We start from the raw sequence: 24,269 nt of genomic DNA on the forward strand, positions 1-24,269 counted from the left end.
GATCACTATATTCTCTAATTAGTCTTTTAAAATAGGTGCTTTGAAATAATAAATCTCAAGAAAATTGGTTATGTACAGTATGTGTCTTTGAAAAAAACACTACTTACTTTATCTGTCTTTTCAATATGTTACTATCCTGTAGTCTCATCTTGTTAGATCTCAGAGGCTGGTCAAGGCTGGAGACCTCCAAGGAAAACCATCTGTTGTAAGGGCTGTTGTTAGACACACTTCCTTCAGGATTGCATTTTCCCAAAGTGGTAAATTTAGGCACTTGTTGTAGGAGAAGATGTTTTTTAGACAAATCATTAAACTGAAGCCCAGACTTCTTGCCTGATAAAATTCCCATGTCACCGTTTTCATGAGTAGGGGTGTTAACCCCAGTGTCCTGGATATTTTGGGCTTGTATATTATGGCCTACATAAAGTTTCGTCTTAATAAAGTTGGTGAAGCAGTTGCTTCCTTCATCTGATGTGATAACGGTATGTAGTGGAACTGCTGACACAATTGCTGCCCTGCTGGGTGCTTAATTCATTCAAATAAAGTATTTGTTCCTTCCTTTATGTGAATCTTTTTTGGTATCCTTTGGGATGAAAAGTAGTGTAAATATGACCATATTATTAATTACAAAGAATTGTACGAAATGTAAGCGGCTATGCATTTATGATTGCAATCTGTTTCAATGCTTAGCGGGCCCTTTTGTTGATTCCCTCTGTTTCCCGGTGGACTGTTTTTATCGTGACACCACCGCTACTACAGAAGTCGCGGGATCGAGTGGTAAAAATTGAGGCGGTGAAAGCATTTCCAATAATTAGTTTATTTTTATTAGATTTAGCATGACAAGATTCTGAATGATAAAGCAATAATCACGAGAATCATCATGAATCTGGACAGACTGCGGAAGCGTGTTCGTCATTATATCGATGAGGTAAAGACTTTTATATTTGAGGAGGATTTTCGTTTAGTTTTACAATGTTGCATATACCTTTCCAGCAGCTGAGTACCAAGGCTTAAATCGCCTGTTTAATTAATCCTTTTCTTCGTAAAATAGCAGTTTTCTTTCAACAGAACCAGCTGCAGCAACACTCGCAATTAGTGCACCATATTATAATTAAATAGGCCTCGCCGGGTTGCTGTATTTTCAATGCTAAAGTGGAAGCATAATCATAGAAAGTTTGTATTATGATCATCAATAAGGATTGATTGTCTGAAAAGTTGTGTCGGCCTTTTTATTAACTACGGTATTTAGGAAATAAGTGCCGAGATGGTGGTAGTATTATGCTGTGCAGTATTAAGGTGAGGAGGAATTTGCATATTGTTGGCCGTTTATGCTCACATGTGCATAGGTAGACGTAGATGTAGGTGAAGGACTCTTTAATTAGGAACATGACAATATTAAAAGTTTGAAATCTACATAGATATAAATGTCTTGTGTAAGCTAAGAAGCAAACATAGTTGTATTGACTCACAGGAAAGTGATAAGTCGACGAAGTTTTCCTTTAAGAGCTACGTGAAGTGGTTTGTTAACATTGTATTACATTTTTAGAAAGAAAAATAGTCCCAACTCTTAGTGTAATATTAAAAACGTAAAACTCAAAACAGATCAATCAAATGTTGTTTTATATTTTAAGAGTAATGATTTGTCAGTATGAAGTTGATATGACATGAACACACTGTTAGCTGGAGGAAAGTATGCTTGGAAAGAACAGAGCTTTAATTTTCAGACCTTGGGTGGTATGGTAATGTAGCAAATAGCGCAACTTCCTCACAGTTGGTGAGGCCTGGGTTTGATTCCAGACTAGGGCTCCTCTTGTGCAGCGTCTGTGTGTGTTCTCCCCAACATTTCTGGATGCATGTCGTCCCATTTTCCAAAGACTTGCTGACCAGGTCAGCTTGTTTCTGTGAAGTGTTGCTGTTTTTTTGATGTATGTAAAGCCTTGTGATGGATGTTTACCCAACCCGGGTGCTGTTGCGCCCTGTGCTTCTGGCTTCAACAGCCCTAACCAGCAAAAAGCAGCTTTCTGATGATGAATGGATGGAAATGAAAACTTCAGACCTTAACTTGCTCCTGAACATAATGCATATTTGTGCACATACATTCCTGTTATTTTGGGACTTGGATCAATCATTTATTTTGTCTTCTTTGTGCAGCAACAGTATCAAAGTGCCCTGTTTTGGGCAGACAAAATCGCATCACTATCACACGGTAAGGATGGATATCCTACTTCTGCTTGTTTTCATTTATGTATGTGGTACAAATAAAAGTAATGAGAATTATTCACTTTACATGTATAAGCTACATGATTATTGCCTACATGATTATTGCTAGGCTGGAGCATACTGTGGTATGAGTGTGCAGCAGTGTACACAGTAGTATTGCAGTATTCTATAGCAGTGTTTCCCAGACCTGATCCTGGAGTAATACTGTGTTAGAATGAAAACCCTTAGTCTTCTAGTTACTTCAGGACCAGGACTGGGAAAACACAGGATACCTTCTCTGAAATTATTAGACTACACCTAAATGTATTAATTCTTTTGTATTTTGTAAAATGTACAATAGTGGCTCAATAAGTTCTCTTAATGGGTATTTAAATTCATTTGTGTAATTTTGATTGTAGCTTATTTGAAAGGTAATTAGTTGCAGAGGCTGGCAGTTTTAAAGTGTTTGCACAGTAATCTGCATGCATTTGATGTTTCTGCATGTCCCTAAACCTTAGTTCCCAAGTTCGGTACCAAAGGAAGGACTCAAATCCGGGGCTTCAAAAAAGTGTTACTGACAATCCTGATCTGGATGCTTTAGATGGGTTTTTGGTACCAGTAAAAATAGTAGATTCTGTACTTTATTAAAAAGATTTTATTTGCTAATTATTGCCGTTTTACCCATCCCCACTTTGCAATAGCTAGTTGTGTGTTTTTCATGTCTCGGCTTGCAGCCACTAACCCCACAAGCACACGCGGGAGAATGAGGAAGTATAGGTATACTCTACTGACCCACCTGTCCACCTTTGAACAGCTGTTCTTTAGCCGCAGTCAACTAGTGATGTGACTCTGGCTCAAACCCCATCGGAGAACTCAACCAGTTCTCAGTGGATTGCTTTTCTGGTTGAGCCTCTTGGGAGCCTCTTCTTCATTTCTTTACTTTTGAGCGGAAGCCACACAGCATTTTGCTTAGATATGATGGCACAAACATGATCCAGTCTCCATTGTTGACACGCTACGAGTGGAAAAGTGAGGCATCTGAGGGACAGCACCCTAAAATTTTCAGGCATTAAACTGAACTAACTGTCACTGATAACCATGTTGGTTTTGAAATCTGAAGGCTCATGGTTATTTCCCCTAGAGAAGTAACCTCAAAATGTTATTTCACTGACACAGAGAGCTCAAGGGAAAGTGACCCATTTGCATTCATATAAAATTGCCCAAGGGACTACGCTGGAAAGGGGGGCAGATAGATCCATTTTAATAACTTCTTCAGCGAACTTATTGACATAACCTTGTAAGCACTATGGCTCTGGTTTTGCCCGGGATAGCATTGTTTTCATTTCATGACCTTGTTGTCTGTTCTGAACATTTCCAAAAGTTTTCTGAAGTTACTTTTAGCACAAAGATAAAAATGCAGAAAGGAAACTTTTTAACAGTATGTTCTTATTATACAGAATACAGAAGGTGTCTGGTAACCTTTAGTGTGTTTTTTGCTAGTTCTCTGTTTCAAAATGTAATGCTGACAGTAGAATGGTAGTCTAGTACAAATGCTCCAAGAGTAACTAAGCTTTAACTAAACATCATCTTTATTTTTAGAGGACCCACAGGACGTGTATTGGCTAGCACAGTGCCTTTATCTCACATCACAATATCACAGGGCCTCGCATGCTCTCCGATCACGAAAACTAGATAAGGTAAGGACTTTTCTCATACAGAATACTAACATTACAGTATTAATGTAGTAATGTAGTATTAATAAAGTATGTTCAGTGTAGTTTCAAGCAAAATACTGTAGTTTTGATGTCATGCTGCAATTTCGATTGTGCATCCTAGTATTCTTTCACACTGGGTTTACTTCAAACGGACTTGGTTGGTTTAAAACGTGTCCGTACCCTGGCTCTTTCCACTTAACAATACTGAGTGTGAAAATACATTTGCATTGTTCTCTGTTAAATTGGATTCGGTTAATTTGTGTTCACACTGCAAGAACCAATTGAACTCATTTGCTTTTAAACTCGTCTTGTTTCCTAGATACATTGATAAATTAGTTTTACGTGGCAAGAATTTTTTAATTCATTTGCTGCTGCCTCTTTATTTTATTATTTTTACCTTCCATTGATCAGCTTCTCAGAACCCTTTCTCTTTCAGTTGCTAAAAAAGAATAGTAAACACTTGTGTTTAATGAGTTTTATTATTTGTTCTCCAGGGTAATGTGACATTTGCTGCCTTATTTCTTTCTGAAATGCTTGTCATACAAATGCCTTGTTTTATTTATCTTTACGTGTATAAATCAAGCCATACCTGTCCTTTTGCCAACCTCCAGTGGTCACAGTTTGGTTTCTTTCATTTGGCCATTTAACTTTGATATTTGGAGACCAATGTGAACAAGCTGTACTGAGTATTGGGGGGGGGGCGGAATGTTTCAGTGTAAATAGGCCGCTATCCATCTGTGCTTCTTATAGTATATGTGAAGTTTTTAAACACCTATAGTTATAAAGTGGTTTTAAAGTTTTTGTTTTATATCTGTGTACAGTCCATAGTAGGTCAACTGCAGTGTAAGAAGAGCATTGTACTAAAGGGATGATCCCATAGTTAGTACGCAGCTCCATACCCTACTGTAGGTTCATACCAATTGCAACAAACTTGCAATGAATTAAAAGTAATAGCTGCTGCCCTCTAGAGGACAATAAAGCACAGGACGAAGTGCAAAACATGTTTAGCACAGTATGCTCAGTTTATAGCAAAACACTGAATCTCAAAGAAAAGTTCCAAATACAGTCACAGCTTATGACTGAAATGCTATTGTTAATATGTACTGATTTTAAGCATCCTTAGCTGCAAATTTGTATTGTGATATTCAACTAAAATTGGATTTCAGACACAATACAATAGACCTACTTCACATTCTAATCGAAAGGACAGGTGTCATCGAATTATACCTACTCATAAATGTAGAGCCTGCTGTACACGATGGTGAATTCTGAGATGTATATTAAGATAAATATTTTGGGGAGGGAAGTGAACCAAAATTTAGGTTAATGCATATAACAAAATGAGACGTGACTCTTAATAAGTGTGTTCAGTCTAAGTGCACTAGAGACCGTTGGTGGTTCTTAGAGAGCAGCAGGGATATTGAGGAAGAGGGCTAGAGTGGGTACAGTGTGTTATCTTATGTGGTTCATTGTAAGTTGTAAATAAAGGAATATCTCTTGCATCTCATTCGAGGCTCCAATAGCATAATCTTCAGAAAATGAATAAAAACTGCAGAGATTCACCTACTCTGAACAGTCAGGATCCACAGACATAAATTCGAAATCACTCTTTAGATAATGTTCAGCAATTGTAGCACACAAAAGTGTGTGAGGTTGACCTTTGTAACAGTTCATACTCATAAATGTAGACTAAGCCCATCATAAAAAAACAAATGACCACTTACTGTGTCTCAGTATGTCTCTTTATCTTTTATCAATGAAAGTTCAAGCCACTGTGATTCTCCACATGATCAAATTCAAACAGCATCCAACAGCTGTTGGTTGAACAATAACTTAACCCATATAACAAGGGGATCAGCTCATCTCCAGTTTTGTTTCACAGGTTGTCTTGTTGCAATTGAGCTTACAGCTTGCAACTATCTAGTACTCAACTTTACTATGAGTACATAGCTCCATAGTAAACTGGCAGATACATTGCAATTGACCCTGTAAGTCTGAGGAATATAGAATACAGATAGTAAAGTCCATTAGTAGCACAAAGTACAGTCTGATACATTAATATCATGTATCAGATGTAATATCATATCAATTTGGGAAGTTGAGACAAGCGCGGGGCCTCCTGCAGTATGGAAATGACAGATCGTGGTGTGTTGGACTGAGCTATGTGTATGACACGAAGCAGATCTGTTTTGTGTTTCCCTGAATATACTGTATATTGTCAAAGATCTGGGAAAACGTTTAAATAGTTTGTTGCACAGTCCCTTACTAAATTAAGATTTGCACATCAATAAATCATTTTCAGAATGTCAGATTTTCTTGTGTGCTTTCGTATTCTGTTCATCAGATGTGGTAAACGCTGAATTATTTTCATTTTGCAGTTGTACAGAGCTTGCCAGTGCCTTGCTGCTAAATGTCACGTGAGTATTCTGACAAACTAGTACCCTGTCTCAGTATGTCCCTTGAGTTGACACATTAAAGGGGAACCGCAGTCCCAATTTCTCAGACCACTTATTAGATCTCTGTAACAAAATAAATTTATTGACGGCATCACAAAGTTTAACAAATTTGAAATTAAGTGTAAAGTTCTGATTTTTGTGGAAGTACCTTATGCATGACATGTCGCAGGCAGATGAGAAACAGGCAAGAGTGTGAGTTTGCGCAAATTATGACGTGAAAGTGGCCCTTCCTGCTCACTAGTCACTGTAAGCAAACAAGGAACATGGTCTCCTAACAATGTTAGTTATTATGAGTGTATTTTAGTTGGTTGGTTACTTTCTAAAAATGTTGTTTTGTTTGTGGCAGTTCTATGAAAATATTTACTAATAATATAGTAGCAACATTTGCCTGGCCACAGCGTGTTTACAGTGTAATAGGGTTGCTTTCGCATCACTGGAAGTTTTGTTGCCTCGTTCTGAACACAGATACTGACGGCAATATGGCACCACGCATTCTTTGAAACTTTTGTGATCTAAATTTCAGGTTTTACATGTTACCTGTGCATGTTACCTGTGCATGTTACCTGTGCATTTCCTTCCTTTGAAATGTACTGATCATTGCCAATTCATTATAACTCCTCAATGTAAAAAATAGAGATGCATTTCCCTTTTATTGACAGCATTTTTAAAATGTTTTGAAAAACAAAACTTAGTTACCATCCTTATATGATGTTTTATATCATTGTAAAAACTAGAATAAAATAAATCAGTCCTGAAATTTTATGTTTCCCTATTATTGCAGTTCTTTAGGTTCAAAGAAATTGCCTAGATGCTTTTAAGTCACGTTATTTTGTGGTTAGTATAATTTTCCAAGAGTGTACTGCAGTAAACATGTTTGAACAGTAGGTGTCTCTATTGTTTGGGTTATTAAAGTTAGCTTTGTGTTTCCATGTTAAAGCAACCAGTTTACTTGTAGAAATCACCAAATTAAAGTCCACAATAATTACCTAATTTTAATTAAAATGAAGCTTTTGCAATACAAAATACATATACTTTACCTGCTTTGTATTGCTCTGGTGGCTGAAAAAAATGTTAGATGGGCTAAATAAATTTATTTTCTTAATATCCTTAAAACTAGGACTTGCAACTGTGTTTTTTTAGAGTTGATGCATCAGACTTTTCTATATAAATACATATAAATATACCTTACAATGACTTTCATATATATTCATACTCCTATAAAATAGGAACAACAACATCATGAACATTATATTTTGTACCATAATCATAATAGCATTGCACAGAGCAAAATCATATTAATCATAAATAACAGATTGAACTTCAGAAAACATGATGGCCACACTTGTTCCCCATGTAAGTGTTCTTTAAATACTTAAAATTCATCAGTTTTCCAACGTCTTCCAATTCAGGGTCATGGGAGAGGCGAGCAATAGGCACAAAGCAGGATACACCCTGGACAGTGTACAATTACAAGAATAAAAAATGGTATACTTCTACATGCACTCACAAAATGCTTAATTAGCCAAAATGCAATAACCACCTTTGTCAAAAAATGAAAGATGACAGTTCTGTTTGTATTGCCTGTACATTGGCATAGAAGAACAAACACCGGAAAGGGCCCAGGTAAAGCAGACCTTCCCTGGAAAACCTAAGAGCACAAAGCTTTCAAGCAAGAGGAGGCCATTCAGCCCGTAACTGGTAGCTAATAGCCAATTGATCTGAGGATTTCATCCAGCTGCTTCTTTATTGGCTTTGATGTCATATCTGGGTAGTGTTCAAGATTCCCTTTGTGCTTTATGTGAAGAAGTGTTTCCTGTTACCATTTCAAGCACTTCTACATGGTTTCTGTTTATGCCATGATGCTGTACTAGTAATAAAAAATATCATGGCATCCTTGGGAAGAAATCCACTTTTTTGTGTGTGTTGTGCAGGCATTTGTGTGTGTCTGTGTCTGTGTTGGCAGAACATCTGGTGATGCTGACTTTTGAAAAGCCACTGGTGCCTGTTTGAGATTTGAAGATTTTATCCCTTCAAGTTCTGTTGCTCTTTTTGTTAAAGTATGCTGCTGCGGAGTACCAGCAGGCTCTTGATATCCTTGACATGAAAGAGCCCCCTAGCAAGAAGCTGTTGGGAAAGAGTGCAAAGAAGGACAAAGGCATCAAGGAGTCAGCCAAGGACTGGGGCATGCCTACCTCTTCAGTAAGTGTGTCTGGCTTCCCACAGGCTTCCTGAGCAGAAGCACATCTAATACAGAATACAGAAATATACTTTGATAGTATTGTTAGGTATTAGACCAGGGGTAACAGGTATGTTCAAGCTAAATGGTAACATTTTTCCATTGTGCCAAAACCAAATCCTATATGCATTTTGTTTAATTCAGTTGTTTTTCAGGTTGGATAGAAAGTGGATTTGAGATGTGCTTTCTCTGGTTTGACACCCAAGCTTAGAAATGAACCCATCGCTCTGGAGTGCTAATGTAGGATAAATGAGTTTCACCTGCTGCTGTAGAGAATTAAACAGCTGTGTGTTAGGGATTTATCAGACACCTGCCGAAACCTTCCCAGAATCATTTAGAGCATATTTATCAATGTCCTAATCTCTATCGAGATGCTTGTTGGTGACCTAAATTACAACCTTTATTCCCATGTTCTGTGTATTTAGTTTATTTTTTCTTTTAAGTATTCATACCTAATTCAGTGAATGGTAATGTTCTGTTGGAGGAATAAACATAAATAATACATATAGGACTTACACTAAAAAGCTGTTTTTCTTACACCACCTTCCAACAGTAGAAGATAACTTCTGACGAAAAATTCACTGTTTCGGTAATGTGAAGTATATTTGAGATACGATAATATTCCAGTTATCCTGAGATACGATTATTGTCCAGTTATACGAGAGATTATAATATACCAATTATTTTGACATGGTTCACCCTGCTCTATGTAACTGTGTGAAGCAAAGCACTGTTTTTATTCCCTGCAGTGAAATAAATGGCTAATGGTGACAACATAGATAAGTACATACTGTATCTCAGGTGCCCTATATATTGTTTAATGTTCAGGTCATACAAACTCAATGATATAGTACTTTTAGTGTGTCAAAAAGATTTGCATGTTATTCATGTCATTTCTTGACCTCTAGATTCTTTAATGTCTTAGTATTTGCTGTTCTGTTTGGACACTACAGCTTTTTTGAAATGCAAGAATGTACTGTTTAGTGTTCTGCTTATCAAATACTGATAGATGTTGTATTACTTCCCTGTGACAATCCAATCTAGATCAAGAGCTCTATCTGCCTTTTGCGGGGGAAGATCTATGATGCTATGGGAAAGAGACCACAGGCGACATCCAGCTACAAAGAGGCCTTGAAGCTAGACGTCTACTGCTTTGAAGCCTTTGACCTTTTAACAGCCCACCACATGCTGACTGCTCAAGAAGGTAAGGCTTTCTGAATAACCTTTTAAAAGAAATTAAATTGAACCAAACAACATAACAGAGAGGAAATAAAAACATTTTCAGGGATTTCTCCTTCCCTTTATATGCTATGAAATCATTAATGTATTTATATGAATTAAATAATGTACTGAAATTGTAATATATAGTTTGACATTGTTTAATCAGGTACAGGTAGATCCACACATTAGTAATATTTAAAAGCACAGCTTACGAAACAGTTTTGTGCTTTTGTATATTGCTGATGTGTTCAGTCATTTTATTTGTGTTTTCTCCATACCCTACTACATAAGAGCTTAATGTGTTTCACTTCAGAAAAAGAGTTTCTGGATTCCCTTCCACTAAGTGAGCAATGCACAAAAGAAGAGGAGGAACTGCTGCGTTTTCTGTTTGAAAGTAAATTGAAAAAGGTGGGTGGGAGGCACAGCTTAACGGTAAATATCCAGGGAAGTTTCATCAGGCTGAGCACGTTTAGTGTGCACAAGAAAGAGGAACATTTCAGATTTCATTTAATATTTTTTTACATTTTACACCATTTTACACCATTGCTGAAGCAGCTTGATGTCACTGATGTTTTGTTTCAGGACATGCTATGCTATGAATCATTCTTTACTTGCTGTTCACCTAAATTCCATGCATGATGGACTGAGGGCTATGAAAACAGAAATGCCTTGTATATAAAGCTAACCCTGTCCCTTGATCTGGCACAGCTTCTTTGCCTTGAGCTCTATAGAGCAACCCTGAAAATGATGGTGGTTTTCTATAAAGCCTGAGACTCTGCACTGCAAGTGAGCTTTATTGAGTTACAGCTACAATAAAATTGTTTAGAGAAGTGATTTCCACATCTGTTGCAGAAGGAAGACCATCTGCTGGTTTTCATTCCGGCTGAGCTCCAGTTCTCTAGTGCTATTTGATGACTTATTTGATCTACTTGCCTGTTTATAGACTTTTATTTAACTTGTTTCGTTAGGCAGTTTCTGAGTGTCAGAAATGCCCAACTTCAAGGGTACTGTTTCCAGCTCAAGAACACAACTGCATGTAGCCTGTCCTCAAATTCCTGGCCACTATCTCTTACTGAGCACCTGGTGCTACTTTATGAATTCATGATAAACAGACGCACGTGAGAGTGGCACTGTATCAGACTCTCCCGCATGTGGGAGTGACACAATATCAGACATGCCGAGGACAAGCATCCTCAGCAGAGGTCCAGTTGGTTACATTTCAGGCCACGCATCTGAATGAGGGCATTTCTGAAACTCAGAAATTGGTACATGATTGGTAACAGCTAAATTCTATTTGACCTTTTAAAACCTGAATTTTTAAAAAAATATATATTTTTCAGTTACAAAACTGAAATCAGTTAGCCTGTGATCAAAATCCATGGGAAGCAGTGTTCTGCCAGGTTTCCTTTGGCTTATTCCTTTGACTTACCCTCCTAGGGTACCTGTAAAAAAACAGTTTCTTAGCTCCAAACCATATTATTTATTAAATATTTTGATTTGAGTTAGCTTCTAGCAGCTTGTGATTCCCACAGGATTTTACAAAAAAAGATGTTTCAAACCATTTCCATTTATGAATTATTGTGCTTATTATGTATATACCCTTGGTAGCACAATGACATATTGTTAATGAATTATACACAAGTGGTTGTAATGAATCCTGTTTACTTCAGTTTTTTGTTAGGTAGTTTAATTTTTTATGCTAATGTCTTAAGATGCTGTGAGATTGCTTTCTGAAATAAACACTCACCCTCTTTCTCCAGTATAACAAACCCAGTGAGCTGGTTATCCCTGGCACAGTAAATGTCCTTCAAGACAACTTGGATGTGGTTGTGTGTTTAGCAGAGAGACATTATTATAACTGTGATTTTAATACATGCTACAAACTCACATCAATGTAAGTATAATTTTAGCTTTCTGTTTCAAATGTTAATTTTTCACTGTTTATGAATTGTCATGAGATCATGAAGTGTCATCAAGCCTAAGTGTACTTAATTCATAATTACTTTTTCTTAATAATTCATATTAGATAAAAGTAAATGCAAAAGGCTGAGCTGACATGGAATTAGTTATTTGTCTTTATCCAAATATGTAGAAAATGTTTTCTTTTTAAGGTTTTTATTTTATGTTGTGGGTTATATTAGTCTTAATGCGTGATTAAAATTACATCCAGTCCTAACTAGACCATTTAAAAGTTGGGAAGTTTAAAAGTTTTAAAAGTTTTAAAAAAAATTTTTACATTTAAAAGTTTTCTGTTTTTTCTATATGAATCATAGTTCAGGATCAATACACTGTAGGACAGAACTGCTTTCAGACAGAGAAAATAAGACCTCAAAATTTGATCACTCAGCTACCACTATTGGAGTGGAGCATTAGGAAAAGATCATCTTAAAAGAGGAGACCAAAATTATTTTTATTTGGATTGTGTAAATTGATAAGTTTCTATCTGTTCCTCAAGGGTGATGGTCAAAGACCCATTCCATGCCAACTGTCTCCCGTTACACATAGGAACGCTGGTGGAGCTCAGCAAATCAAATGGTAAACTGAGGACCTACTTAGTTTTCTCTGCCTGTGTCCTGTTGTTAAAGCATTTCTTTGATATTGATTGCAGATTTACCTTTACTGTATATGAAAAGTAATTATCTGTTGCTGTGGCTTGGCTTAAAAAGCTTTGATTTAAATAAAAAATTAAATGAAAACTTTTTTTTTATTAACAGAGCTTTTTTACCTCGCACATAGATTGGTGGATTTGTACCCGAATGGTACAGTAAGTACATTTATTTGATTCATTGATTAGCATCAAGGTGTTCATTAATAAACTTTGCATATAGATTTTCATGCTTGTAGGATTCCATAACGGGGAAAAAAATGCAATGGAAAAAGGTCCAGAAATGTTACTGTTAATGTTAATTTTACAAAGAACAAAAATTACCCTACAGGACAAAGAAATTTAACAAGTTCTGCCAAACTAAAGTTCTTAAATTGTAGTCAGTGCTTAAATGTTTTATTAAAAGCATTATTTTAATAACTCCAAGTTTGAGGCTAGTCAATATTGGCACCTAAACTTGGCATCCCATAGCAAGACTTCGCTGCATCTTTGATAATAAAAAAATGTGTTTTTCAGGACCTAGGTTAATGAAGCAATTAAGGGTCAATTCATTTTTTGGTAGCTTAAAAGTCATGTAATGGAAATTTTTTATATACCCCTGCCCTAGTGAGTGAAGCCAAGGACTTAATGAGAACATACAGTATGTATTCAATACAGTGTTGTTGAGAGCAAGGTTTTAAAAGATGTTGTCTTAAGTGTTAATTAGTGCAAATTATGTTTACAATGGTTGGTTTGACTCATTTTATTTTGAATAAGAAATCTGGGTAGGATAGGTTAGGTTTTTGATAGATGTGCATTTCCTCAGGTGTCATGGTTTGCTGTTGGATGCTATTACCTCATGGTTGGCCACAAAAATGAACATGCAAGAAGATACCTTAGGTAAGTACAAAGCTCGCAATAGGAGATTTTAAAAAGGTTCATGAAAGGAAGGAACATTAATGAAAAGAAGAAGTATTTCCTTCATTTTAAATAAGTTTCCATTTTTACTTGCATTGGACACATCTGCTATACCCCATTAATTAGAAAAACGCAGAAAGCAAAGAAGAAGAGAACTGTTTGGTAAACTTCCTAACCAAACCTTGAGTAACTGTGGTTTCTCCTTTCAGTAAAGCCCTTGCCTTGGAGAGAAATTTTGGTCCTGCCTGGATTGCTTTTGGGCATTCCTTTGCAGTGGAGAGTGAACATGACCAAGCTATGGCTGCCTACTTCACTGCTTCCAAGCTCATGAAAGGGTACGTCAGCATACAGTCAAAAAGTATCTATCAACTTGCTGTGCAAATAGTTCGATTCATGCTAAACATTTGGGTGGAGGACAAGACCCAGTTGCTGCCAATCTAGTGTATAAATATGGGCATTATTTTCCAACATTCATTGTGCCAAAGTCCTCCACCATCCCAAACTTCAGTGCCAAACAGCAACCTGTTGGTTGGGAGGAGGTTCCTACTGCCTTGTCCATACATCCCAGTGGTCATTCTTCAGACCACAAGACTTGAATCCAATGCCACACACAGCAATAAGGTCTGTTTCTGCATTCACATTTTCAAGTGTTGTCTATGTCTTGTGATATAATTCACTGCTTGTTTAGACTCTCATTGCTGCATGCTGTGATAGCATATAGGCCAGTCTCGCCTAGAAGTTTTTGCTTCAACTGCAACAGGCATTTTTAAGGTTCATTTTCTGGCGATTCGTGCACTGCTGATGAATGATCTGATCTCTTTCTATTCCCTAGTGATCTGAATTGTATGTCATTGGGCTTGTTGTCCAATACAAGAGTCTTAAAGAAAAATGTAGTTTATTTGCATCACAGATGTCAGGATTTTTGTTTTCTGTAAATGTACTTTCATGTTGTTCTGTGACCTTTGCTAAGAATGAGGGTTATGCAGCTATCTAACCAGGTTTGCTAGTTGGGGAAAAATGTTTGAATAGGCTGGGATTTTAAACCTGGAGATAAACATGGAACATTGTGGGTGACGGAATCAGGAATTTCCATTGTTTGCTTGTTTCTGTATAGTGTTTTCATTTGAGTATGTAGAATCTGAATACCACATACAGATCTGATTTCCTACATCTATTTTCTGTCTGATCTTGAAAAAATGAATGCATAAAACAATAGTTTACTTTGTACTTTTACTCATAAAAAACATGCTAAGTCACATCAGATGGTCCCCAGTACCAACATTTTTTTTGTACCAACAATTAAACGGCTTTCTGTGCTTATGATTAAAAAATACCAATTTGGAATTTGTTGGAATTTTCTTTTCTAAAAATATAGCTGTATTATAGGATAGGAGCTTCAGCTATTTAGGGTAATAAAAAGTTTTATGTTTTCTGTTACTTCAACATTTTGAACCTTATTCTCATTGTTTAGGCGATTGATCTCAAATATACTCTTACGGTAACATAATATTTGGTTGTCTCACAATATGTATCAGTCAGCCACATGATTTTTTAGTGCTTGAACCTGGTAGTCGTGTGTGTGCTTATGGAATACGGTAGAGAGCAAATGACACATCGGTTGCTCTGTTCAGTATTGGATAAGATCATTCATTCTTGTTTCTCAATTGTTGTTTAAATGCAGATAGTATTTTGAATTACAGAGTATTTGGAATATATATATATATTTGGAATGGGTGTTATACATCTGTTTACATGAATTTGGGAATAGCTACTCCAAATATATATTAAACTGTCATCAGCTTAGTGTGAAATCATGACTTTACCAGTTTTCATATTAACCATTTACATATTTTTTTGTCGTTTGCTTTGAATGTGTGGAGTAGATTGTTTATATCACAAATATTTCTACTTCAAAGTGCCACGACTACAAGCTTTAAAGCGAGAAAAAGTAAAAACTCTGCTTGGGACTGAACTTTATTTTTTATGTATAGTACTTCACGCGTTACATGTGAAGGAAAGGGTTAAGAGCACATTGTAGCTCTTAACTGTCTGGGCAGAAAAACTGCCTGAGAAGTAACAGAAGCAATAGATAAGGTTATGTGGCACTAAAATTGCACAAGATTTTGAAATAATGTTCATGGACTAGTAGTGAGTGGATGTCTGGTGTTGTAAATAAGCTGTCTTTGTCCTGTGATATCTTTGCTTTACGCTTTACTGCACAAATATGTTAATCATTCCTTTTTGTGCTTGTTTTTGTAACTGCTTGTCTATATAAATGGGAAAAGTTCCAGCTGGTACTTTGAATTGCCTGTTGCTCGTGTGGCTGAGCAATTCCTGTATGCATACATAATAAACTCACTGCGCCTTTCTCTGAACCTGACTAAGATAATTTCTTTTCTACACGTGCAATAATAGGGAAGCAGGCCATTCTGTGGTTGAAAATGGTTACATTTTTGCCTAAGAGTTGTTCTATGCTTAAACTGAATTTGAAGTCAGTGCACTACCTGCTCGCCATGAGCAAGTACTAATGCTTCTTGTACGTCTTCATTTCAACCATAAAAATACAGTTTCTGATAGCTTTACTACATCCTAGCTTTGATGCTAGTGGCTTTCCATTTGCAAATATATTCATTATTAAGATATTCACTTGCATTGTGAAAAACGGTATTTCCAGTATAGTGTCCGTGTGAATCAGTATTCCAGCAATAACCTGAATATAGAAGTGAAATCGGATGTTATTTTTTCAGAATGCTGATAGTCAGGATACTGCTATTGAAACGTCTGTACAGTTCATACTGTATATGTCATCTTAGTAAAAACTGTATTTCTGTACTGTCAATGTCATTTCCAGGTGCCACCTTCCAATGCTGTACATTGGCCTGGAATATGTTTTGACGAACAATTCCAAGCTGGCTGAGAAATTCTTCAGCCAGGCCCTAAGTATCGCTCCAGAGGATCCGTTCGTGATGCATGAAGTGGGCGTGGTGGCCTTTCAGAATGGAGAGTAAGAAAATCTTTTAGCTATATAGTATCTTTTATTTAACAGCATGGGGATACATTTGAATGTTATAAATGATATTAAGATTTTTTTTCTCTTAGACTGAGAGAGTTTATACTGTGTATTATATTACACCATACAAATACGTAAAAAAACAGTCAAATGTAATAATAAATAATAAAACATATAAATAGTTTTCTGTAGCTTCTTCTTAAATGCCAAGGTGACAGTGTTCAGGGGATTTCATGTAAGGTTGTTATGTGTTGCTGAAAGCACTTAAATATCGTGTGATGTCTGAGCTGTAGGTTATACTTGTGTACCCGCAAAAGTTACCAGGTCTCCTGTTTATTTTTCTTCCGTAAATGAATCTAATTTTTACAACTTTGCAATACATGAGTGCATTTCCCAACCTGTCGAAAACTTTATACAAGTTTTCTGATAAATATTGTGTGACTTTTCAGCTGGAAGATGGCGGAGAAAATGTTTCTTGATGCATTGGAGAAAATAAAAGCCATCGGAAGTGAGGTACTTGTGTAAATGTTTTCTCACCATCATCTTATTGAATCAGTCTGTAAGGAATTTTGTGCAGTTTTCTTTTTGGTTTCTGTGCCAGTAAACTGCACAGTTTTATTCTTAATAATCTCTCTCGAGACTCTAAACCTGCGATAGTTTTGTGTATGATCACTTTATCAACTTAAAATTATGTAGCATTTTTTACCACAAAAGCTGGTCTTAAACTATGATTAGGCTGTTGTATTGCTCAGCCTTGTGGGGTAATGGTTAGGACTCTAGATCCATAACGGCAAGGTGAGGTAATGATGTTATACCATTAAAAAGGTGCTTTATTAGGTAACTCCACTAAAATACCCTGATGTATAAAAGTTATATTCTTAAGATAAAAGTATCCTTCAAATAAATCCCCTAAATAATTAACTGAAAAGCTGTGCAAATGAAAGCAAAGTTGATATAGGACAGTTATTCAGGAGGTTGTGTTGTTGTGAATGTTAATTGGTTTTAAAAAGGTGGTATTCTTTCTGCTTAGTATTGAGCACAGCTCATTGTGAATTTTCTCATTTGAACTTATTTTTTTTACCTTGCTGCTTTTTCCTTCATGAACTCAAAACAGCATTCTGTAGACGATTTAAACAACAATATTTTATATCAGTCACTTTGAGACTTATCAAAATCTTAAAATTTCCCCGTTATCTATCAGTAAATGTTAAAATGATACAATACATTTAAGAAAAGTCTTTTGCTAATTTGAAACAATTTACAGATTTAGGATTTCATTTTTGATGGACTGGTAGTTACAAAATGTCTGAAGTTACTGCCTTCTACTATATGAAAAGAGGATGAATCTTGACTGAACTTCATCCTCCCAGAAGGCAGGTGGGAATGACCTGCTGCCCTTTATCTCCTGACCAACTGGAGAAGGACACATGGTCGGGTGACAGTTTAAAGACCAGGAAGTGGGGGCTTCTGGTGTCTGTCAAAGCCAGAGAGCAGAAAACATAGCAACTGACTAGTAGTTCAGAGTTTTGGTTTCTGTGTCAGCTTTAGACCTTAAAAGCACTGATTTTGTTTAGCCTGTTTTAACCTGGGGTGTGTCGTGTCAATTCGCGTTACCCAAGATCCAACTTGTAACGCATGCCTGCTTCACCACTGCACCCCAGGGAATTTCACAATACATATTAAATGTTTATTCTGAAATGCAAAAAAGGGACAAGCTGAATTGTCGTTTTGTTAATTTGCTGGATCAATGTCATTTTCTTGTTATGTGTTCTTGAGGTCTTTGAAATCCTCGTAGCTTTACTTCAGTGTGCGAAATTGTGTCACACAGGTTTCCCTGTAGGATCAAATCAAGTTCCTTTCCCTCGTCAAAGCTCATTGCTCTAAGTAAGGTCTGAAAAGGCCCTTATATCTGTATTGTCGTCTTGGATTACACAACAGACCATGGGTCACACATTTGTGGTTAGTTGGTCTGACAAGATGTAGGATTTGGAAGTCAGCTTTTTTTAGCTGTGAACAGAGGTGGTTTGCAACACTGCAAAAGTATCACAGTGATCCTAATTTTTGAACAAAGCATCATCAGTAACAGGTCTTGATCGAATGCGGTTTGGTTGAAAACTTTTTTTTTTGTTCCAGAATGGCTAAAGTATACCTTTCTGTTAATTGTTCCAACCTATGTACTTTTTAAAGTCATTTTTAATGTCTGCTTTCTGAACAATAAGTAGTACGAGCTCTTTACGGAGCCTTTTGGTGCCAAACAATATTTTTTTCAAGTCTTGTGATTTTTTTTTTAATTCTATGCCTTTAGTAAAGAGTGATCCTTTTACTAATTCTGCAGTCTTAGTGCCAGTCTTAAAGATGTTTGTGTCTTTCAGACAGTAAATTAATAAAATGCATGCAATTATAAGGTTAATGTGAAGACGTCTGCATTGTTATGTGTGCTTATTCTTATTCTCTCTTTGCTATAAACTATGCTTAACACTGCCATAATTTTGTTTTTGCTGTCTTTTTCAGGTGAATGTTGATAAATGGGAGCCTCTTTTAAACAATCTGGGTCATGTTTGTCGAAAACTTAAGTGAGTAAGCACTGAAGTAAACGAGTGAAGATTATGCTGACCATTACAGTTTTTAGGTCATAGCTTTCAGAACAAAAGAACAGTTACAAACGAGAGAAGGTCATTTGACCTATGAAGCTCATTCAGTTAATAGTAGCCAGCTGATTTAAGGATCTCATCCAGGCTTTACTTAAAGGACCTCGGGGTATTGGTTTCAACAACTTGTCTGGATAGCTTGTTCCAGACTCACACAACCCTTTGGGTAAAGAAGTGCCTTCTGCTCTCAATTTGAAATGCACTTCCTTGTAGTTTCCATTGCACTGGGCCTGTGAGAAAATCTATTGTTCGTCTGCACATTTTGTTAAATGTTAGGCCTTAACTGACACACAACTTTAAGAGCAAAAGTATTTCTACTGTCATTTTTCATCAGATGGATAATTTGCCTGCTCTTGCTGGCCTGCACTTGATCAATTCAGTTTTATCAAAGCCTTCTCGTTTTACCTTTGGCACATTAAAACATTCTTAAATCATTGTCTGTACTGAGGTTTAATAGATGATTTTGTCACAAGGCAGCTGTATTGTTGTACCATGTAATTTTTAAAACATATTGTATAACATCATAATTTTGAAATGTCATTCTTTCTTTGGTACCACTTAAGCAAATAGCAATTGAACCTTGCAGTGGAGGGCTGCAGTTATGTTTTTATGTGAGATGATATTTTACCTGCATCTTTATGCTGCTTACAATACAATGTGCCATAGGTGTCAGGCAACAACCTGTGAGCCATGCCAGGGTTTCAGATGTATTTCCTTGCAAGGAATTTAAAATATGCATGAGATGACAGAGCATTACTGTTGCTCTCAGAGACCAGCTAAACAGGCTGATGTGTGGAAAGGGATAAAATACAATTCTCCATTGTTTCTTCAGCCTTTCCAAAGCAAAATGTAATATAATATTTCCAGGGTTGTGGGTGCAGTAAAACAATCATTGCCCATTGCTTCAATGGTCTGCTGTAGTTCTCCTGTGCAGGTTACTTACCTGGCTGAACATTTTAATCTCTAAAAGACAAAGAATATGTTCTAGAGCAATTAGATTAAAAGGAGACCGATTTTAGACACTAACCCTAAGGACAAGCTATGGGAGTACTTAATTCTCTGGCTCTAATGATAAATTCTCAGCACCAATGAGTGTAGAAGTCAGGCCCTCATGAAGGGCAGCATCTCTAGAAGCTGTTGTTCACACACACGACTTCAGCCAAAGTAATAAAGAAACCACATTTTAAGTTGGGGAGGGGGCCTCACAAACATGAGTCCTTATTGGATTTAAAGGCATCTAATTCGTTATAAGAGCTTTTTAAAGATAATTAGTGCTCACTACAGCTAGCTTCCATGTGTAATTCACACCTGTGTAGTTGTTCCATCTTTGAAAGAATTCTGCTTTCTGAATTGTGATATCACTGCTGTCTGCACATTTTTCAAAATATAGCCAGCTTGAGGTCCCCACTTTTTGGACTAATGCAGTGTTCAGAAATTTCAACCTCCAGTGAATAACAAGAATAAGAAACGCAAATATTTCTCAGTGTTAATCCCGGAAAACAGGTGAAATTTGCGATTCCCAAGCTGGTGTAGTGCTTCTTTTGTTATTGATGACCCACATTAAGTACCACTTCCTTCAGTGCTTTTCTGGCAGGCTTCCTTTTGCTGTTGCTGTATAATTGAGTGAACATCACGAGAGGAGCAGCAGTTGCTAGTGTGATTCTGTTCCTCTTCAGGGTCTAAAAACAAGCTTGTAAATTTTTTTAAAAAAAAGATTCAAATTGAAGTGTTCAGTATCTTCCTCAAAGGTGGTCTATTATACTGTAGGTGACAAGAATGATTAAAGAAAATTCACCAGTTTGTGTCATTCTCCCCTTCCATAAATAATTCACAAACGTGGGCCTGTAATTTATGTTCTCAATCTGACGTCTTTAATTATGCAGTAAACAGACATTCACTAGGAAAGGAGCTGAACTACATACTGTATATGAAGATCACTCTTCACATGCTTGTCCTGTCTTTTTTACACCTCACATTCATTTGTGTTTCTCAAACAGATCAGTGCAACCTGAGACATATTGTACACTTTAGTGAAAGGGTTGTAACAGCTCTATCAACTGAAGCATTTTTGAGACTTGGTTTGAATTGAGTTTTAATGTACAGTACATGTTCTAATATGTGTTTATGTGGAATAAAGAAGACGTATATCTGAGTAAGAGAAGCCTTAAAAGCCTATAAATGTGCACTATGGAGTCTAATTGGAGTTCCTCAATTTCAATTTTTTGTTATACACGTATGTATACATGACCATTAGTATTTAAGGGGTGTGAAGAGCCTTCTTTTAGAAACATTAAATAATATTCCTGACAAACTTTATCTCCTCTTAGGAAATATGACCAAGCTCTGGAGTACCATCGACAGGCTCTTGTACTAATTCCCCAGCATGCCTCGACATATGCTGCCATTGGATATGTGCACAGCCTCATGGGAGACTTTGAGAGTGCCATTGACTATTTTCACACGGTAAGTTTCATGCTTTCAAGTCAAAGTTAGCACAAAAGCTCAGCAAGTTTGACAGTAACCTTCTGGCTTAAATCAAGCTGTCTGTTGTATCTTTTTGACTCATTAAGATAAGATCACTTTATTAGCCATATACAATTTCTTTTATTAGGAATTTGTCTTTTCACATACCCCAGCTTGATCTCCATGAGACACACAGACAGGGAGAGAAGCTTCGGGTCAGAGCGCAGGGTCAGCCATTTATGCAGTGTCCCTGGAGCAGTTGGGGTGAAGGGCCTTGCTCAGGGGCCCAATGGAGTAGGATTCCTCTGCCGGCTGCAGGATTCATTGACATGAATGTTTTCTTTAAAGCCCATCTTTGATGCCCTGCTTTGATACAATTCCAGTAGCTATTCCCTTTTTTCATTTTTGTTTCTGAACGTCATGCTTGAATTTTAAAAATAATTTCTGTATAATGTTCATATTGATGGTTTTAATTAGCATACAGAGGAATTCTTAAGTTGGTCTCTTAAGATGAACAAGAAGCAGTTAAAAGTGTGATGTTTTTAATTGAGCTAATTTTACTCCATTAGTAATTGATAACTTCCTTGTGTTTTTAATTTGCTTGTTTCATGACAGGCCCTTGCTGTTAAAAGAGATGATGCATTTTCTGTGACCATGCTGGGGCACTGTATCGAAATGTACATTGGTGATGAGGAAGCCTACATAGGTAAGTAAACAGTTTTTACCAGCAACCTCATTAGTGATTATTGCAAAGTGGGGGTGGCGGTGAGCTTAATGTGTAAATACATAACTAATCGAATTTGAAACTCATTTTAGGAACTGACCTCAAGGACAAGCTCCGCAGCCCCCTCAGTACACCTGCCCTGATGAAAATGCTCAACACCAGCACAGTGAACTCCACCACAGCCAACACCAGCTCAGTGGACACCAGCGAGTGCCAAAATCAGACTCTCGAGGAGAGCAGCATCATGTCTTTAGAAACTACACCTCATCCTGACAAATCAGCTGGGACTGCTCCTCGACCTATTGTCCCGTTTGAGTTTGACGTGTACGAAAGTGACATGATGTTAGAAACATCCATGTCTGACACCAGCACGTGAGGCATATCATTTTCCTGGGGTCATTTTCAGATGTGTTGGAGGAAAACGTCTCCTGAGGCAGCAGCGAGGAGAAAGCAGGCCTGAACCATCCCCATCTAAAATGGGAAAGCACAGCAGCCAAAAAAGTCAACTGTCTCAAAATCGGCTCCCAGTGCCCAGCTATGTATTATCTACCTGTGGATTTTTACATCATTGAATAAATAAAATGTTCTGAACAGAACGGCAGTTTTTCAAATGGATGCATTCCTATAATAAACAGCATGTGAATTGCTTTTTACAAGTTGTTTTTAAATTTATGCAGTCCTGACTGTTTCCACAAAAAAAATCACGTTCTTATTATTGGTGTCTAAAGAACTTTTTAGGGTTTGATTCAACAGCTAAGAGTGAATGAATGAGGTAATATAAATTTTCTCCCACAGCCAAAGAACGACTATCTATGTTGTCTGTGTTAATTAGTCTCTCTGAATGTATGTTTGAGTGAGTGTTTTTGTGCTGTGTTGGACTGGTGTCCCCTGGTGTGTCCTTGTCTGACAGGTTTGGCAAAACCCTGTATTGGACTAAGCTTTTATTAAAGACAAAGATCAGATTCATATCCCTTTCATATAGTTAATGGCATCTTTAGGTTCCGAAGTCCTCATCTCATTTAAGACATAGATGCTGCAGCCTGGAAAACACCATGCGTATGCAAAATTATTTGTTTTTAACCTTGTTGATAACATGTTTTTATGCCCTTGTTTTGGTAAAAGATGTGTATTTTGACAACAGAGCACACCACAACATTTTACTAGAAGTATGTATCAAGAGGAAGCAGCCAGCATCGGCAATTCACTTCCTTTCAGCAGATTCTAGTTTGGTGGAATTTTGTCAAAAATACAAAAAATACAGAATTATGACCGATAAAAGCATTTAAGAAAGATCCATAACTAAAAGGAATCTTAATGGGTGATAGACTGGGATGTTTAATGCCAATGGGACTGTTAAATCTAAGTTGTTATAAAGAATGAAATTTGACAAGGGGGGGAAATGAGACTATTTCTTATATAGGGTACAATGGTCAGATGTTTTTTAGGAACTTTGATATTTACAAGTTTAATTGGTATTTGAATACCTAGCTGCATTTTGTGTTGGTCAATGAGGTTTTCTCTTCTTAATGAAGAAGCTTCTTGCTCGAGGTTGTAATCGGATACAGGAGAAAATGTCTTAATCCCTTTCTCTTAACCAAGTACTTTCCTTCACTGGATCATCCATGTAGACATTGATATAATTCTTTAGGTTCCTACATAGTGAATATGTATGTCATAATGGGTCCTTTCTTATTTAACTGGGTACTATCATTGTTCTGCTATCTTCATACTTGATGACATGTGTGATTGCTTTGCTGTAATTCTTTTGCAGTGGCTTCAAGCAGTGCTTAAACCATACAGTCCTACGATGTCTGCACTATAGACACCATTTCCATGTCTTTAAACTGCCGTCATACAGTATGTCCTGTTGATGAATTATGTTATTATACAAGTTAGGACCTTTCCCTTTACAAATGAGTCCACTCTCAGGAGCACATGTAGCTGAAAATGTTTATTTTATAAATCCTTGAAAATCCAGTAGATTGTATAATTGAAGTGCGTGCCACATGCAGCAGCCCTTCACAGGGTCTGACATCGATGCTGAAATGTCTCTTTGGAGAGCACTTGCATCAAAGCTCCACCACACTTCAAAGACTGG

At 36.8% G+C, this 24,269-nt stretch overlaps 1 protein-coding gene across 1 annotated transcript; it reads left to right on the forward strand.

The window, feature by feature from the left end:
* Positions 1-758: 758 nt before the first annotated feature.
* Positions 759-22,838, forward strand: cdc16 (cell division cycle 16 homolog (S. cerevisiae)). The gene is made up of 18 exons (XM_088912497.1): positions 759-925; positions 2,149-2,203; positions 3,796-3,893; positions 6,290-6,328; positions 8,426-8,566; positions 9,648-9,807; positions 10,138-10,232; positions 11,585-11,718; positions 12,280-12,359; positions 12,539-12,588; positions 13,235-13,308; positions 13,536-13,661; positions 16,178-16,330; positions 16,786-16,849; positions 18,848-18,909; positions 21,312-21,447; positions 22,063-22,153; positions 22,264-22,838. The coding sequence occupies exons 1-18, from the start codon at positions 878-880 to the stop codon at positions 22,545-22,547; spliced, it is 1,890 nt and encodes a 629-aa protein (XP_088768623.1). The 5' UTR covers positions 759-877; the 3' UTR covers positions 22,548-22,838.
* Positions 22,839-24,269: the final 1,431 nt, after the last annotated feature.

Source organism: Atractosteus spatula, chromosome 4 (genome assembly GCF_055471065.1).
Source record: "Atractosteus spatula isolate fAtrSpa1 chromosome 4, fAtrSpa1.hap1, whole genome shotgun sequence".
Lineage (NCBI taxonomy): Eukaryota > Metazoa > Chordata > Actinopteri > Semionotiformes > Lepisosteidae > Atractosteus > Atractosteus spatula.

What these genes read in the sequence shown, in the direction of transcription:
- cdc16 (XM_088912497.1), top strand. Translation starts at nt 878, where the DNA reads ATGAATCTGGACAGACTGCGGAAGCGTGTTCGTCATTATATCGATGAG. An exon ending in AATCGCATCACTATCACACG is followed by an intron (nt 2,204 to 3,795) that starts GTAAGGATGGAT and finishes CTTTATTTTTAG; the next exon opens with AGGACCCACAGGACGTGTAT. An exon ending in CATGCTGACTGCTCAAGAAG is followed by an intron (nt 9,808 to 10,137) that starts GTAAGGCTTTCT and finishes GTTTCACTTCAG; the next exon opens with AAAAAGAGTTTCTGGATTCC.